At 37.6% G+C, this 16,272-nt stretch overlaps 1 protein-coding gene across 1 annotated transcript; it reads left to right on the top strand.

The window, feature by feature from the left end:
• The first annotated feature begins 7,592 nt into the window (after nucleotides 1–7,592).
• LOC129697195 (transcription factor Sox-7-like) lies at nucleotides 7,593–15,943 on the top strand. Its single transcript, XM_055635519.1, has 2 exons — nucleotides 7,593–7,993; nucleotides 15,047–15,943. The coding sequence occupies exons 1-2, from the start codon at nucleotides 7,765–7,767 to the stop codon at nucleotides 15,901–15,903; spliced, it is 1,086 nt and encodes a 361-aa protein (XP_055491494.1). The 5' UTR covers nucleotides 7,593–7,764; the 3' UTR covers nucleotides 15,904–15,943.
• Nucleotides 15,944–16,272: the final 329 nt, after the last annotated feature.

Genomic DNA, 16,272 nt, shown 5'->3' with positions numbered 1-16,272 from the left:
CGAGCACTAGTAAATGCAGACTCGTGCAGCTCGTGTCTGTCTGCCTTTTGCGTTCACAATTTCCCACCCATAGGCTTCTTTCCTCATTTAGTATCAGTTTTATGCTTTAAACCTTTGCAACCACACATCCTTATCACCAGTGGTTTATAGGTTTCCTTGACAAGAGTGCGAAATACTGAACGAACTCACCAGGATTCAGGAGCTCGAACAGCCATACTCGTTGATTGTAATGGCCCCAGATTGACTCGCGGCTTCTACTGTGAGAACCACCTGCCATTGCACTTAAAGAGGTAGCAGCCTTGCTACGACATTTGCATTTTTACAATGAAAACCAGATGTGCCACAGAGTCAAAAGCCTATTGATAGGGCATGGGGTATACATTTGAAGGGAAATAATTTGCAAATGGGAGAGGGGCAAATTTAAAAAAAAATTTTTTAACGCAGAGGGCGATGGGTGCCTGGAACACACGCTTGTTGCGATTGAGGCAGATACGATCAAGTGGAGATAGGCGCATGAGTGTACAGGCAGAGTACACATATATTCGCATCATATTCGACACGGACATTATGTTCCTGTGCTGCACTTGTCCGTGTTCTGAATGTTTAGTTGAGAGCACTTTGGTTGAGAGATACAGCACAGAAACAGACCTTTCGGCCCACCGAGTTCACACCGACATTAGGCCAGAATAAATAATTCTTCAAGGAGTCGACGTGGAGTCAGTGGGCTGAATGTCCTCCTGTGCTGTGATTATTTTCTGCCCTCGCTATTTAAAATGAATTTACCCTTCCCGTCTCAGCTCTCCAAAGTAAAAAGGTTCAACCTCAAACGCCAGGGAGCCATTATGTAGAATGTCATTGCAGCAGCAGTAATAAAGCAGCAGCCGAAACCGCGTTGTTTCGGACGCCAGCAGTTCCACCCGGAGCCGAAGCAGGAAAGGCGTTCTCTCTAAAACAAGGCGACCCAGTAAATCCTGACCTCTCCTCCCTGGGGCATCCAACTCCCCTTTCTCATCCTCCCTGAGATACCCAGCTCCCTCGGGATCTCCCTTCTCCCTCCCTGCGATCTCCTCTCCCCAGATTACACCACTACCCACTACCAACACCACCACCACCAATCACCCACCCCGCGGTTCCATCCCCGTTCACCATCCAGGCGCATTCGCCCACCTGAGGCCACACACCAGGATCACCCCTCGATCCACGCCAACACCATCGTCCACAGTGACAGGGCATCCCCCGCTTGGATATCTTCCACATGCACGGAAACCCCGACAGTCCAATCCACTACAGGCACACAAATATACTGTCCAGGTACATTGTTAGAAAAAAAAAGCCTGTTGTGGCAGAAATGTATTGTTTTTAAAATGCTGGAGTTGTACGTACGTCTCTGGCATGTAATGTTGGCCGCCACAATACATTATAACCTCAGAACCCCAATGCCAGTCGGAGAACCGCGATAAAATATAAGAAAACCAACTACTAAATGGTGCTTCTTAGGTGAAAATCAGCGGAAAACTGTGTTGTCCCCGGACGTAACGGACAATAAGGAATTAAATCCGAAACCATCAACCTTGCAACCTGGGTAGCATTTTATATACGCATGTAGGTTATTGCTACATATCTAAATTGTAGCCAAATTTGTGTAAAAGCCGGAAATTCCAGGCCATTTTTTCCCATTTAGCTGGCGGAGGCTTGAGACCAGCGAACGCCGGCTGCTCCAGTTAGTTGTCACTGACGGGCCACCTGCGCTTTGCAGGCGGATTCCTTGTACCCGGGAAACCTGCCCGCTAAACCTGTGCCAAAGCGACTAACAGCTGTTGGGAGGAACCAATGATAAGTTAACTTTCTTTCTATCTGATTTAATGTAGTTGATCTAAATACAATTAATTACACTAAACCTGTGCACTTTTTGCGTTTTATTGTAAACAATTTTACATTTTTAATTGTATTTTTAGTTTTAATAATGCTTGATTCCGCAAACATTCAATCATTAGGTCAAAAACATTCGCATCCATCTTTAGGTAGGCATAACTAAAGCTTCTAATTGGGTTGCATTACATTTAGTTCCACCATTTCGTCTGATAACACGTAATTCTCCATCTACTCTGGAAAATCACCGCAAATGTGTACACTATGGGATTATTTAGCAGCTGTATTCTGGTGCTCGGTGAAAATTGCATGCTGTTGACATCCCTTAAAGTTTTCTATCTTTATCCATAATGATAACTTTATGGATAGATACTTGAACCAGTTGACTAAAATATGATATCCCTGTGGTTTCAAGCGTGAAACTAGGAGATGTTTAGTTTATTATTATTGCCACGTGTACCGTGATACAGGAAAACGCTCTTGTTCGCGTGCTATCCAGTAAAAGAAAATACCACACATGAATACAATCAAGCTGTCCACAGTGTACAGATAAAGGACATTCAATGTTATATCTTGCACTAACTGTTGTATTCATTTAGTGCAAGATATAACATAATTTACGGTACAACATTTAGTGCAAGATATAACACTGAAGTCCTATAAAGTCCGATTAAAGATACTTCAAAAGCTCCAGTGAGGTAGTTGGGAGGTCAGGACCACATTCCTACTGATGGGAGGACTGTTCAGTTGCCCGATAACAGCTGGGAAGAAACTTTCCCTCAGTCTGGTTGTTTGCGTTTTCAAACTTTTGTCCCTCTTGCCTGATGGGAGAGGGGAGATCAGGGAGTGGGACTGGTCCTTAATTATGCTGGCAGCCTTGCTGAGGCCGCGTGAAGTGTAGGTGGAGTCAATGGAAGGGAGGCTGGTTTGTTGGATGATCTGGGCTATGTTCACAACTCTCCTTAGTTTTAATCAGCAAATTACAAAAGCAGATCTCATATTATTTATAATCATAGTTTATTTCACTTCTAAAATTGATCCAAATTTTACCATATCTTTTCAATACCACATTCTCTTTCTGCTCTATATGCACAATTTAAAGTCCTAAATTGTACATTTTAAATGGCAAACATATTTACCAGTTTTATCCATATCAGAAGATTGCTCCCAGAATTACTCATACTGATAAAGTGTAACAAATATTGGAGTCGCCATTAAAGCATATAGGCATAACCGGAGAGTAATTAGTAGTAAAAAAAACCTCAGTGAGCCAGGCAGCATCTGCGTAGGGAAATGGACAGCCAACATTTAAGATGGACATATTTCAGAAAGTCTAAAGAAGTGTTCCGACCTGAAACGTAGTCTGAAGCAGGGTTCTGACCTGAAATGTCACCTATTCCTTTTCTCCAGAGATGCTGCCTGACCCACTGAGTTACTCCAGCATTGTGTGTCTATTTTCTGTATAAACCAGCATCTACCAGCATCCTTCCTACACAGTCAACATTTAAGATTGAGACTTTTCATCTGAACTGACCAGATGGGTTTTACTAGCTAATCTATTTACCTTCACAGATGCTGTCTGATCCACTGTGTTTTGTTTTGCTCCAGATCCCACCTTCTGCAGTCTTCTCTATCTCCTTTAATCAGAAGTACACAGTTGAAACTTGTAGAAGTTTAGGTTGCTGAACAGTTAACATTTCAGGTCAACAACTCTGCCCAAGAGTTCAGCTGAATTGTCCCTCGTGCGTAGGATAGAAATAGTGTACAGGTGATCATAGTTCAGTGCAGACTCGGTGTTTCCATGCTGTATCTCTAAAACTAAAATATCCCCAAATTTTCAAATCTCAGTCTTTGTATTTCCTGTACTCATTATGCATGAATTATGAAACCAAAATAAAGACTGAGGCATAGTTATTGAGTTTCACCACTAAGTGGAAAAGTTAAAACTCACGATGATAAGAATACATACAGTGACACAGCATATTTTGAAGGTTGCACACAGCAACCACCTGCTATCTTTAAAACCTGTCATGCTGTATTACTTTCAGATTTTATATTATTGTCACTTTAAGTCTTTACATTTTCTTTTCATTAATGAGGGTGGTAGGGATCTCCTTGAAACCTACCAAATAATGAAAAGCCTAGATACAGTGGAAGTGGAAAGAATGTTTCCGTAACGGGGGAGTCTAGAACCAGAAGGCACAGTCTCAGACTAAAGGAACCTACCTTTAGAATGGAGATGAGGAGGAATTTCTTTAGCCAGGATGTGGGTAATCTGTGGAATTCATTTCCACAGACACCTGTGGAGACCAACACATTTGGTATTTTGAAAGCAGAGATCGATAGGTTCTTGATTCGTAAGAACATCAAAGGTTACGAGAAGGCAACAGAATGGGATTGAGAGGGAAAACTAGCTCAGCCATGATTGGATGGCAGAGTGGACTCTATGGCCTGAATGGCCTAATTCTGTTCCTATGACTTCTGGTAATATTTTACAGGGGAAGACAAATTTGCCTGGTGGTGACTTAAGAAAGCATCCATTAAGAAAGCATCTGTTTCACTCTTTATTATCTTCCTGTGAATCACCCTCATCTATTATTCTGTCCCCATTGCTTCTCCTGTGCTATTCAAGAAGGTATAGAGAAATGAGATAGGAGATTAACTCCAGAGTTTCCATCTGCAAGTGGTGTTCAACTAATCAAGAATGTTATTGCTCCTTCTACTCCATTGTAATTACACACAGTCGCATGCATAGTGAATTCCCAGCAGTACTTCTGCCACAAGAGGGGAATTCAGTGCAGCCTAACATCTATGTGGAGCTGAAACAAGATAATTCATGTAACATCCAACGCAGCAAGACAGTTGAAGCAAGATGCCATGAAACTCATGGAGGTGCAGCCTTGTAGGAAGAGACATAGAACCCATATTTAAGTCATTGAACTGAGACTGGAGGGAGACATTACAAGGCACGTTGTTTCTACGGTGCAATGGTGAGTAATGCTCACAGTTATCAACACTTCCTTCAAGGTGTTAATGTTATAGATTGGCATATCGTGGCCATGGCAATAACACGAACAGCAAGAGGAAATCCACCAGAAACCTTGGTCTTCACCTGTGAGGTGAAAAAGGTGGAAACATTGTGTATTCCAGGAAATGCTGGGGTTGGGGAGAGCATTTTGAATAGAAAGTGAAATAATGATTGACCTGTCTGCTCAAATTTTTGTTGATATTCAGCCACTTCCCTGCCTAATTTGTGCCTCTTGGGGAAATCCATTAGTATGCATACATAAAACTTTTTAGCGCTTAGTAGAACAGTTTTAGATGAATGGGAATCACCTCCATTATTAAGTTAGCTCACTCATGTCATTGCAAAGTAAGAGAAAAGTTGAGAAGAACTAAAATAGTGCATTGTTAAATGGGAAAGATCAGGAAAGTGGGAATATAGAGGCATCAGTCTTTATAACAAATCCCATTAAAACATATGCCATTTGCTCAACTGCTCATTATGTGACATTTTAAGACGGCCATTATGATCATGACATACAAAGGTGCATTTTTGATCCTTAGCCTACGATGAGCTAAGACAGAATTCCTTTGAGGCATGATGTATGGTTATGCTGGCGGGCAGTTGGTGCAACTGTGTCAAATAAATAGGGAGAGTATTGAGAGAGTCCCTTCTCATTACACTTAACTCCCAGTGGAAGTTAAAATTTCTGGTTGGTACCCAGGCATCCATTTCCGGGTTCATGGAGAAGCAGGGCTGGAAATTAAATAAATAATTAACCCCAGGTTATCCTCAATTGTGTTGTCCATGTAGAATTTTATTAACCAGATACCAAAAATACAGAAACTATTGCAGATGTAGAATAAGCTCATGTACCTTGGTTTCTTGCTCCTCCACAGTAAATCAACCTGGGCTTTTGCTGGTGCTAGATTTCCAAATGTTCTATGGGCTTCCATCCTCCTAACTGTTGAAGAGAATCTCAACTTATTTCACCATCAATGTCCAGAACCATCAGCATTTATATCAATTGATGTCATATGAAGCTCAGAAAATTAAGAAAATTAGTTTCCACCAATACAAAGGTCTAGAAAATGATATAATGACATTTGAATATAATATTTGAAGTAATGATATTTTTACATTACAGGAATAAAAGGGCATCATGGCCATTAAATTGCCTGCATTCTCCACCGTATACCAACTCTCCTGCAATATATTAAAGCCAAACTGCATTATTCCCACACAGCTAAAAAGTGCAGAATTTGCAAACTGAAATAAGAATTTGCAAATTTGAATTAAGAATTAAAATGTTGCAAATATTCAACATAGCATTTATGGATGGAGAAAAATAATTGATCTGGATCTTAAGCTGTTCTCCTCTCTCTCCAAATACTGCTAACCTGATAAGTACTTCCAGCATTTTCTGTTTTTTGCACATTATTAGCTTGATATGGACTCGCATGAGAAAGAATCTAAATGGAAGACTTGGCTCAATGATGAGAGTAACTGATTAGGAAATATAGCAATATATCCTTATAAGGGCTGCAGTTATTGCAACAAAAATTCTGAATTTCTGTTTTATTATAGTAAGAATAACTGGTACTGAACAGCAAATCACTGTTTTTTTTACCTAGAACAAAACAGAAAGCAGAAATCAGTAAAATTACAGGAAATAATAACTCTTCCAGAAGGGAACTCAAGCTACTTGACTAAATGTTACTTTTCCAACTCTTTTATTTCATTTTATAATTAAGTATACATTATCTACAGGAATCAGACAGTTTTCAATATCACCTTGTTCTAATTTAATCATCCTATTTATAATATTATTTTAACAATCATTATTTATCTTTACTCTTACTGCAACGCAGTGTGTGTACTAGCATCCAACTTACTTGCAATGGTCACTCCTATTGAGGGGCTTGCGATGTTAACTCCAAGCACTGTGATTGAAGGGGTGGAATTAATGTAATGGAATGGAGGCAGAACTGAACTAATACTGAATGTAATGTCATCTGTACCCTAAACAAATTGTTTCCTTGCAATCAATGTCGCAATATGCTCTTGGCTCTGCTGTATAAGAGTTCTTATATGTTTTCACATATCTAGGTTACTAAAATAAACAGGACAACACAGAGTAAACTAAACAAATACAATAAGAATATTAAAATAGAGAGGGATTTATTCATTTTCACAAAAAGCATACTGGTAGGTTAATTGGCTAGTGTAAACTGCCTCTTTTATAGAGGAGTGGCAGGAAAATCGGTGGGAGTTGATGCAGCATAAATTACAGGGTAATAAATGTGGGAATGAGACTGATGGGAGTATTCTGACTATCAATGTAAACTCAATGGGCCAAATGGACTCTGCTTATGTTATAAAGAAAGATGTGCCAATTTTGAATCAGTTAGAAATGATGAGTGGATAATTTATCATCCACAATATCTACAAAAATTCACAATATTTCAGAAATAAATTAGGAATAGAATGATGACAGAAAAGTACTACAACAATATTGAAGTGTTTTAATTAATTGATTTCTGTCAAATTCATTTCAGTTCAACATATATTGCTGGAAAATAACCTGAATGACTCCAAAGGAAACGTGTTTCCTTGCTCTGTTGTTTTAAGTTGCTACAAATCTGAGCTGTTTGGTTGCAGAACCAGTTGAAGGGAGGAGCTTCTATTAAAAACAGGCTTGTGGCCATTGGTTAAATTTGCCATCAACTGACACAGAGATAAATGAATCTGGGAGACTCTCTTCCTGATTTGGGACTTGGTCTCACCAGCTTTAGGAATCAACACTACTGTGATTTAGTCCTACATGCTTTTGTATACATTTCAAAAAGTTGGAGAGATTATTTTTGATTAAAGCAACCCAATCCATAGTGATGGCTACAATAATGAGCCCATACTCATGGACAGAGGGATTGGAATCTCCTGCTGGGGAAGGAAAGCCCAGGACTGGACTCACAGCTCACGAATCTCCAGCCAGAAACAAAACTGAACCACGAATCCGGAGACCCATGAATGCCTTCATGGTCTGGGCTAAGGACGAGAGGAAAAAATTAGCCATTCAAAATCCTGATTTACACAACGCCGAACTTAGCAAAATGCTGGGTAAGTGTGCCGAAAAACATTTTAAAGGTAAACTTTACTTACAATGTTAAAATTTGTCCCTTACATTAAATATAATATGGAAGAATTTGTAAACTATAACATCTCTAGTATGCGTTATTTTCATTCTGAATTGTAAATGTGACTAAATAGACACTGGAAAACTATCACAATTATTTGAAGTTGCTGTGACAAGGGACAAATGTTTATAGATTTAACTGACTTGTTTATGCATGGTAAGTACAGTCAATAAGTATTTATTCCACTGATACAAACAAAAATAGTTATACGCCATCTAAACCAGATCAAACAAAACGCGTAACACTTTCCCTAAATTTTCAACACAATTATTTGAAACAAACATGGGATCCAATCATTTCCGTTTTAAAATTCCTTGAAACTTAAATTAACTATTTGTGAAAAGTATCTTCTTTTAAACATTACATTTTATATTAAGGGAATGTTATATTTATGTACATATTTTACAGCAAAATGCGACATTATTTTATAAATCAAATATTAAAATAGTTACCAAAGGCTAAATTGCAAGTTTTCAGGATAGTTATTGACCACAAAACCCCACCAGATTTTAATTTACTTAGCAGAATTTTAATAGACATGGTCATATAGATTATATGAAAAATCAAACATTTAAATTAAGTACATGCTGCTTTTTGTTCAATAAAGCTATATCATTACATGAAGGTAAGTAAGCAGTAGTTTTAATATGTGATAAATGTATGTCATTTGAAAATACCAACAATTAGTCCTTCTGTAATTGAATAAGAGTAATCTTTATCCTTTAGGAATTATATTCAGTTTGTCCCCAATCCTAACTTCCATGAAATAATACATCTCGTGAACTACATTTGAGTTAAATCCAGTGGATGCACTCAAACTAAAACACAAAACTTTTGTTTTTACATCATTTTCAAAAATCAATGACTAATGTGTTATTTACAGAGCAGTCATTATTTACTTCAATTTTAGGTTCCAATGGTTAGTCCACTTTTAAGACATAATCAATTATATCATGAAATGTCAGAAATGGATAACACATTCCAATTTCGACATGAAATAGATAGGATACAACTTATTTCCAAGAAACTGACCTTTGAAGCAAGGAAAGTCGCGTGAAAAGCAAAACCGGAGAGTAAAAGTGGTTCATATAATTAACACAAATCCAAGTAAAAAGATATTTTTTTACAAATGCTAAGAATATATAAAAAGTAATTTTTCCAGTTAATTATTTTCATGGTTATGTTTTCAAAAGATGTAATATTCTATACAACCAGATACCTGTTGTCTCCAGCCGAGTGGACGTTGCAGATTTTTGATCTATTTCTTTCACATTCTTAACTGAAGGTGTGCATTTTTGTTAGAGGGCAGTTTTATTAGTAGTGAGCGAGCAGCCCTCGAGTAGAGAGCTATAGTAGAAGAAAAATCTCTTCAACAGTTTGAGCATCACTGGGCAATTCAATATCAGATAAAGGAAAACGATTTCTGAGGATAGTGAGCTGACTGTGTAGTATCCCTTGCGGTGGCTTGTATTCTGTAAATACTTTTAATCATATTTACAAGTGAGTAGATATCGATATAGCAGCAGAGCACCGGAATTTGCATTTTTCATGTAGCTATAATGGAAGCTAAAATAAAGTTGATAAAGGCTCTTATTTAAATTTTTCCAAGGATTATTTCTTACAGAACAATTTATCCTAAATACCGCTTGCTTTTTAAAGAATGTTATGATCAGCAGTACAGATGTTTTGGGTCATATTAGTCTATCCAGTGTTATTGAGTGGAAAATGAATTAACAAATCTTTGCAAAAATAATTTGCACTCTTCAAAAATAATTATATTAAATTTCACAAACAGCTTTGATTAACAGGAAATTGGAGCAGATAAAATTTGCAGGATTTCTAAATGATACAGCTTTTAGATTTATAAAAAGAGAACAAAGTGAAGGAGACAAATTGGAGATAAAATTGAAAAAGAACAGTACGGATATTGAACTTTTTCCTCAATTGTCTTGATAGTAAATACGAATATAAAGATAATAGTAGAAGAGTAAAACTGGTTAAATCTCAGGATGCACGTATTGGAAAGGGGGAAAAAGCAAGGTGGGAAGCCAAATTGATATTAAAAAAACTACAAATAGCTAAGATACATGAGTATGCCTTGCTCTTGCATTTCTTTTGCAAGTGTTTATCATGTCCCAGCAGACTCATTCCTTCCATGCTGCCAAAAAAAGATTATCATGGAAATAGTGAGGAAGTTAACAGATCCTATGAAAACATTGTGCCACAACATGATTTTGCATAGAACACAAACCCAGAATGCTGGAGTAACTCAGCAAGATAGGCAATATCTCTGGAGAAAAGGAATGGATGATGTTTCGGGTCGAGGGCTTTCAATTGTTCACAAATTGAATAAAAAGGGTTGGATGAGATACCGTACGCAATTATAAAGCACTGATCAGTTTCTCTTTCTGGCTTTTTAACACAAAGAAATTTTGGAATTTGGTAAATGGCTTATTCACTATTATCCATATCTTATTAACTATTTTCAAATCTTGCATTCAAGAGATCAGTTTAAACTTCTTAAGTAGGAATCGCTGGAAGTCCTAAAAATATCAATTGTAATTCTGTATCTGATAAATACATTATTTTAATCCCATCGGTACTATAGTACATACCAGAAGCACACTTTTAAGGCAATGGAAAATTAGCTTAGTCAGAGTACAGAGTGGAGTTACAGGACTCTGTCATAATATAGCCAGAACCACCATAACAAGAATAATACGATTGTGGTTTATGACCACAGAGCAGGAGGGAAATAGAAAGAAAATCTGAGCGAGTTTAACACATCTCTAGCAAATTTGTCTGAAAACAAAAGCAGAATAAAATCAGCAAATACTAAATACTGTATTTAAAGCATAAAACAAAAAGAATATTTGAAACATTAAACATAAGTCAGTAACTGTGGGGAAGAAACAAATGAGTTAATATTTGATACGGCAGGTAACAATTTGGGATTGGACCTTTTATTAGCTCGGGGTCCATACCTGAAATAACTAATTTGTTCTCTCCACAGATGCTGATTGACTTTTTTTTTGTTTGAGCTCATTCTGGAATTGTTACCAGCTGTATGAGAGACCCTGTCAACGGGAGTCGGTTGTATGAGTATGGCACTTAGCCTAATATCAATCAGACTTAAAATAGGCTAATTTTAATAAATAATAATATCTAATAGTGTTACTTGACAAATATATATTTTATTTAAAGCTCCTAATCCCATATAAAACCACACAAATAGGAGAAATGTATCTCTATTGATTGTGCTGAAAATCGAGAGTGTTTAATTTTCATTGAGATTCTTATTGCTGCAGCTTTAGACATATTAATGTAACAACACAACAAATAAATAAACAATAATACAATAAATTATCAGTTATACTAGGTAACCAGACCATCACAGTGCAAGTACGTGGTGCAATCTATAAAAGGTCCATATAAACAGTCCAGCCTCCTTTGTTCTTGAGCATTTAAGTTAGTGAACTAGGCCATCATGCTACCAGTGAGTATGTTCTCTGCAGTATGTCTGTAGAAGTTCGACAGATTATTTGATGGCAAGTCGACTCTCCTCAAGCTTCAGAGGAAGTAGAGGCGTTGATAATATACATGTATAGTTGCCTCTGGGTGTTGTACCCTCCTTCCAAAATATAATTTCCAGCTTTTATGCAAAAAGTCTTATTTTTGTGTTTGAAGCGAGATCATAAAAGCACAATAAACAAGGAAAGACAATACCACCTCATAAGCCTTCTCTGCTATTCAGTAACATCGTGACTGATCTTTTATCTTGCATTTATGTTTCTGTTCAGTTCTTCATCCCAGATTTCCTTAGTGCCCCAAAATCTACCATTCCGAGTCTTGAATGAACTGATGACTCTCTGAACAGAGAACCAATTCTTTGACTAGAAAAATTACGGTACCCTTGGGCTGTAATGTGTAATGTTGAAATATGACTATTTCTGTGAAATCCGTCTAATGTTCCATTAACCCCTCTTTAAAAAATGAATTACCATCCCTTGTTAAAATAGTGGAGATAGAATTTTCTTGAACTAAATCCATACAATATAGCTGTTCTATTTAACTTCAGCAAAGTCTTACTGGCCACAATTTTAAATAGAGCATCTTTATTTCATTTGCTGCAGTAAATGCCCTCAATTTAATAGATATAAAATCTAATAATTCCTGAACTTATCCATAAGGATTCAATAAATTGATGGACACATTTTCCTCATGTTAACTATCTGAATCAGTATTTATGCAAATTTGTAATGATGATCTGCATGTGACAGGCTGTATGAATTCAATCAGTACAAAACCAGGTCCCATGCTGTCTCACCAGCAAAAGAAGATAAAAGTAAGATTCTGGGCTTTAGTTACTTCAATATATGGGGAAGCAGGGGAGGGGGAGGTGGAGGTTTGTTCTTTTTGGAACAGAAGAAATTGATTGAGATCTGAAGGACATTGACAGAGTAAATAGAAAGAAACTGCTCCCATCGGCAGAATGGTCAAGAAGTATGGGACATAGAATTCTTTTGTGCACGGTTCGGGTCTGAAAGGTGTGGAGGCATTCAAAAAGTTGCTTGTTCAGTACCTCACTGGGCTGTGGAAAAAGGATGCTGGATGCTCAATCAATTGAACTGTTTCTGCTTTGATGGATCAAATGGACCCCTTCCTTGTAGGAACCATTGCACGATTATCTAATCATAATGAAAGCACATGATAAATTTACAGATATTATTTATTTCTAGTTGTTAACTGGATCTATAGCCTATTAATCATGTACAGTACAACTTTTTCTTTAGCAGTACATTCTGTTATTTACTCAAAGACCTCCACTAATTTTCTCAAAACAAACTGACCCAAATCTGTACTGACTGTCCTGAAATCATGTATCCATGGGAGGATGTTTGTTTTTTAATCTCATATAATTTCCTTCATGAACATATTAAACCAAACAATTCATAACTGCATAACTCATCCACTTTTTAGAAAAGATTTTAGTTGTAAACATTTCTTAATTGCATGTATTATGACTATTTGTTCTTACAAATGCTCCATAATACAAAAAGCAATAACAAGACTTCTATTTTAGGAGACACAGACATTTAACAAAGGTGGCTTTAACTTTTAGATTGAAAGAACAATGCTGAACATCAACTTACAAATTCAATTTTTAAAAGCATTTTTTAGTGATTTGGAGTTCGGCTTAGAAGTAAAGATCTTCCTTCAAACAGACCACTAACAATAGTTTACAAATAACTAGGGTGCAGGTGAGGTCTGGAGAGTGATGGGAACCAGTGGAGCAATACCTCCTCAGATAGGTGAAGTCAGAACAGACATTTGTGGAGACTTTAGCAGCCATTCATTTTATTTGCACACTGTCAGCTTGTGTCAGGTCAGGTCAGGAGCGCCAACAAGAATTATGGTGTCATTGATCAAATTTTAACAATAATATATTAAAGTTTGTAGATTATCATATTTTTTTGTTTGGTTTATTCTGTAGTTAGCTATGTAGTGCATTGAGTCATACTAAAAAAAATGGTCACAGTTAAAATATCTGTTTGCTGCTTATGGATGAATGCCATCTGCCCATTTAACAAGGATGCAGTACATGGGAACACGAAGACGAGTCACTACTGATGGACCAAACATGTGCAGGATATTGCTACTGTTTATCCCAATACGTTAGAGTGCCCGTCACAAAGTTCAAATACACTCCAGGACTACACATGCATTTGTCTAGGATCTCTAATATAGGAAACATCTCAAGGTACTTAATATATGGGGAAGGATAAAATAATAAACAGTTGCTGACCTTGATGACAAGATGATAGGGTAAAGACAAAACATGGGAAACTGAGGAGATTAAAAAATATTCAGCACACAACAGATTTCGAAGTTCTGAATGATACATTTGATTCACTCCTCTTTCGGGGGAGATATTTAGTGATTTTCCCAGTGACCATTACATGATTTTCGAGCACATTAAACCATGACAAGATTGAACATTAGACCATATACTCTTACAGGTAATAGCTCCCCCATGTGGACAATATGAGACTCCTGCATCAAATGCATGACTAAATTGTAGCCAAACAGAAATCTTGTTTCCAATTAGCATTATTAACCTCTAACAACTCATTTTTTAAATTAATCAAGGACAAGAGGGGCCTTGACTATGACATTTTGGTTTGTATATTCATGGAGTTACACAGCACGGAAACTTGCCCTTTGGGCCAATTTTTCCATGTCGCCCAATATCCTCATCTGCGCTAATTCCATTTGCCTACATTTGATCCATATTTTTCTTAATCCTTCCTCCCAATGTACCTATCAAAATTATTTTTAAACATTGTAACAGTACTTGCCTCCACCATTTAATGGAACCTGTCGCTACCACTTTGTATTCACTAACTACAGATCGTGCTTGAGTGTAAAAGGTAATATACAAAATATAAATACAGAAGTGAGGAAGCCTTTGTTGTTGTTTCCACTTTAATACCTTTAAAATAAAAATGCAATCATATTTTATTACTGCTAACATTTGGCTTCACTATTTAATTGATTTCCCTGCTCTTAGCTTCCGTGTCAATGCTGACAGGTAGATTTTAGTTTCAAGCTGAACACAAGACTGTATGTATAAATGGGTAATAGAAAATAGAAATTTGTTAGTGCTGCTCCTGTATTTCATAGTCATGTTAGATTTGGTTTGTTAAAATGTACTGGTGAACATTGCCATAGAATGTGTTGAAACATCTCATGGTAAAATGCTAGACCAATTATAATTCTCATTTTAACACACTGTTTATTTTCAAGGTTTATTGCCTTTCATTGATACCACCTGAGCACAAGTTGTATACTATTTCAACTTTTCATTAAGCATTTAAAGCTATTAACTATGTAATAAGTAAAACTATAAGTGAAATGTCTGATGAGGAAATTGTAAATGGTGTACTTGTGATTTAAACCATGCAATACGTTTTAGGCAAATCATGGAAGGCGCTCACTCCTCCGCAGAAGAGACCTTTTGTAGAAGAAGCTGAAAGATTGCGAATCCAGCACATGCAAGATCATCCCAATTACAAATACAGGCCTCGGAGGAAAAAACAGATCAAACGTCTGTGCAAACGTGTGGACCCCAGCTTCCTGCTCAACAACTTCCCCCACGATCAGACTCCTGTTCACAGTGGAAGAATCTGCAGGGGGCCGCTGGAGGAGGAAGAGGATAAAGGCTATCGGCCAGCCTCGAGACTTCCTGCAATCAGCAGATTCAGGGATACACAGAACACAAATAGTAGTTTCGACAACTATGGGCTCCCCACACCCGAGATGTCCCCTCTAGACGTAGTGGACGCTGATCATAGTTTCTTTCCACCTCCGTGTACAGAAAGTTCTCCTCCTCAGATGAATGGAATGATGTATCATTCAGAATACAGTCAAAGTCCCATTCGATGTGGAAATCTGAATCAGATCTCAATCCATCAAAATAGATCTCCTATGATGCACCCTTCTGCCAACCATCCTGCACCACCTCCTTATTATAACCGAATTTTACACCCAGCATTCCAGTCCATGAATTCAGGCACATCAGTCCACCTTTCTCCTCCACGTGACCACCATCATCTGGACAACCTTGAGCACATCAGCCAGGCTGAACTTTTGGGGGAAGTAGATCGTAATGAGTTTGATCAGTATTTGAACACCTCCAGTCACCTGAATCAAGCAGGAATGGTAATTAACTCACATTTATCTGATGTTAGCCCATCAGGAGGCACAAGTTCGGAGAGGAGTTTAATTTCAGTCTTAGCTGATGCTACTGCAGCATATTATAATGGCTCCTAGTCCATATATTAATAGACTAGAACTTTACTAGTCAATAATAGTATTACAGGTGCACAACCTTTTATCCGACGATCCAAATAACGAAAACCTCCGAATAGCGACATTTTTTCGGTCCTTGAAGAAAGGTCCTTGAAAACGTTCACCGAGGGCGGCCCACAGAGGTGACAGCGGAACCTCCGGTCGGTCCTCGAAGAGAGGGGAACTAAATCTCCATTCATAAAAGAGAAGATGAGGGTATATTGCGCGGGAGGGTTAATAATTGACAATATGTTGCTACCTGAGTTAAAAAGTTCCCACGGTAGACTCACGATACACAGTGTATCGTGAGTCTTGCGTGGGAACTTTTTAACAGCGTGCAGGCAGCAGTAG

The sequence above is a fragment of the Leucoraja erinacea genome, chromosome 5 (assembly GCF_028641065.1).
Source record: "Leucoraja erinacea ecotype New England chromosome 5, Leri_hhj_1, whole genome shotgun sequence".
Taxonomy (NCBI): Eukaryota; Metazoa; Chordata; class Chondrichthyes; order Rajiformes; family Rajidae; genus Leucoraja; species Leucoraja erinaceus.
The sequence above is the reverse complement of the archived record's forward strand: the minus strand, read 5'-3'. Positions and strand labels throughout refer to the sequence as shown.

What these genes read in the sequence shown, in the direction of transcription:
- LOC129697195 (XM_055635519.1), top strand. Translation starts at nt 7,765, where the DNA reads ATGGCTACAATAATGAGCCCATACTCATGGACAGAGGGATTGGAATCT. An exon ending in CGAACTTAGCAAAATGCTGG is followed by an intron (nt 7,994 to 15,046) that starts GTAAGTGTGCCG and finishes AATACGTTTTAG; the next exon opens with GCAAATCATGGAAGGCGCTC.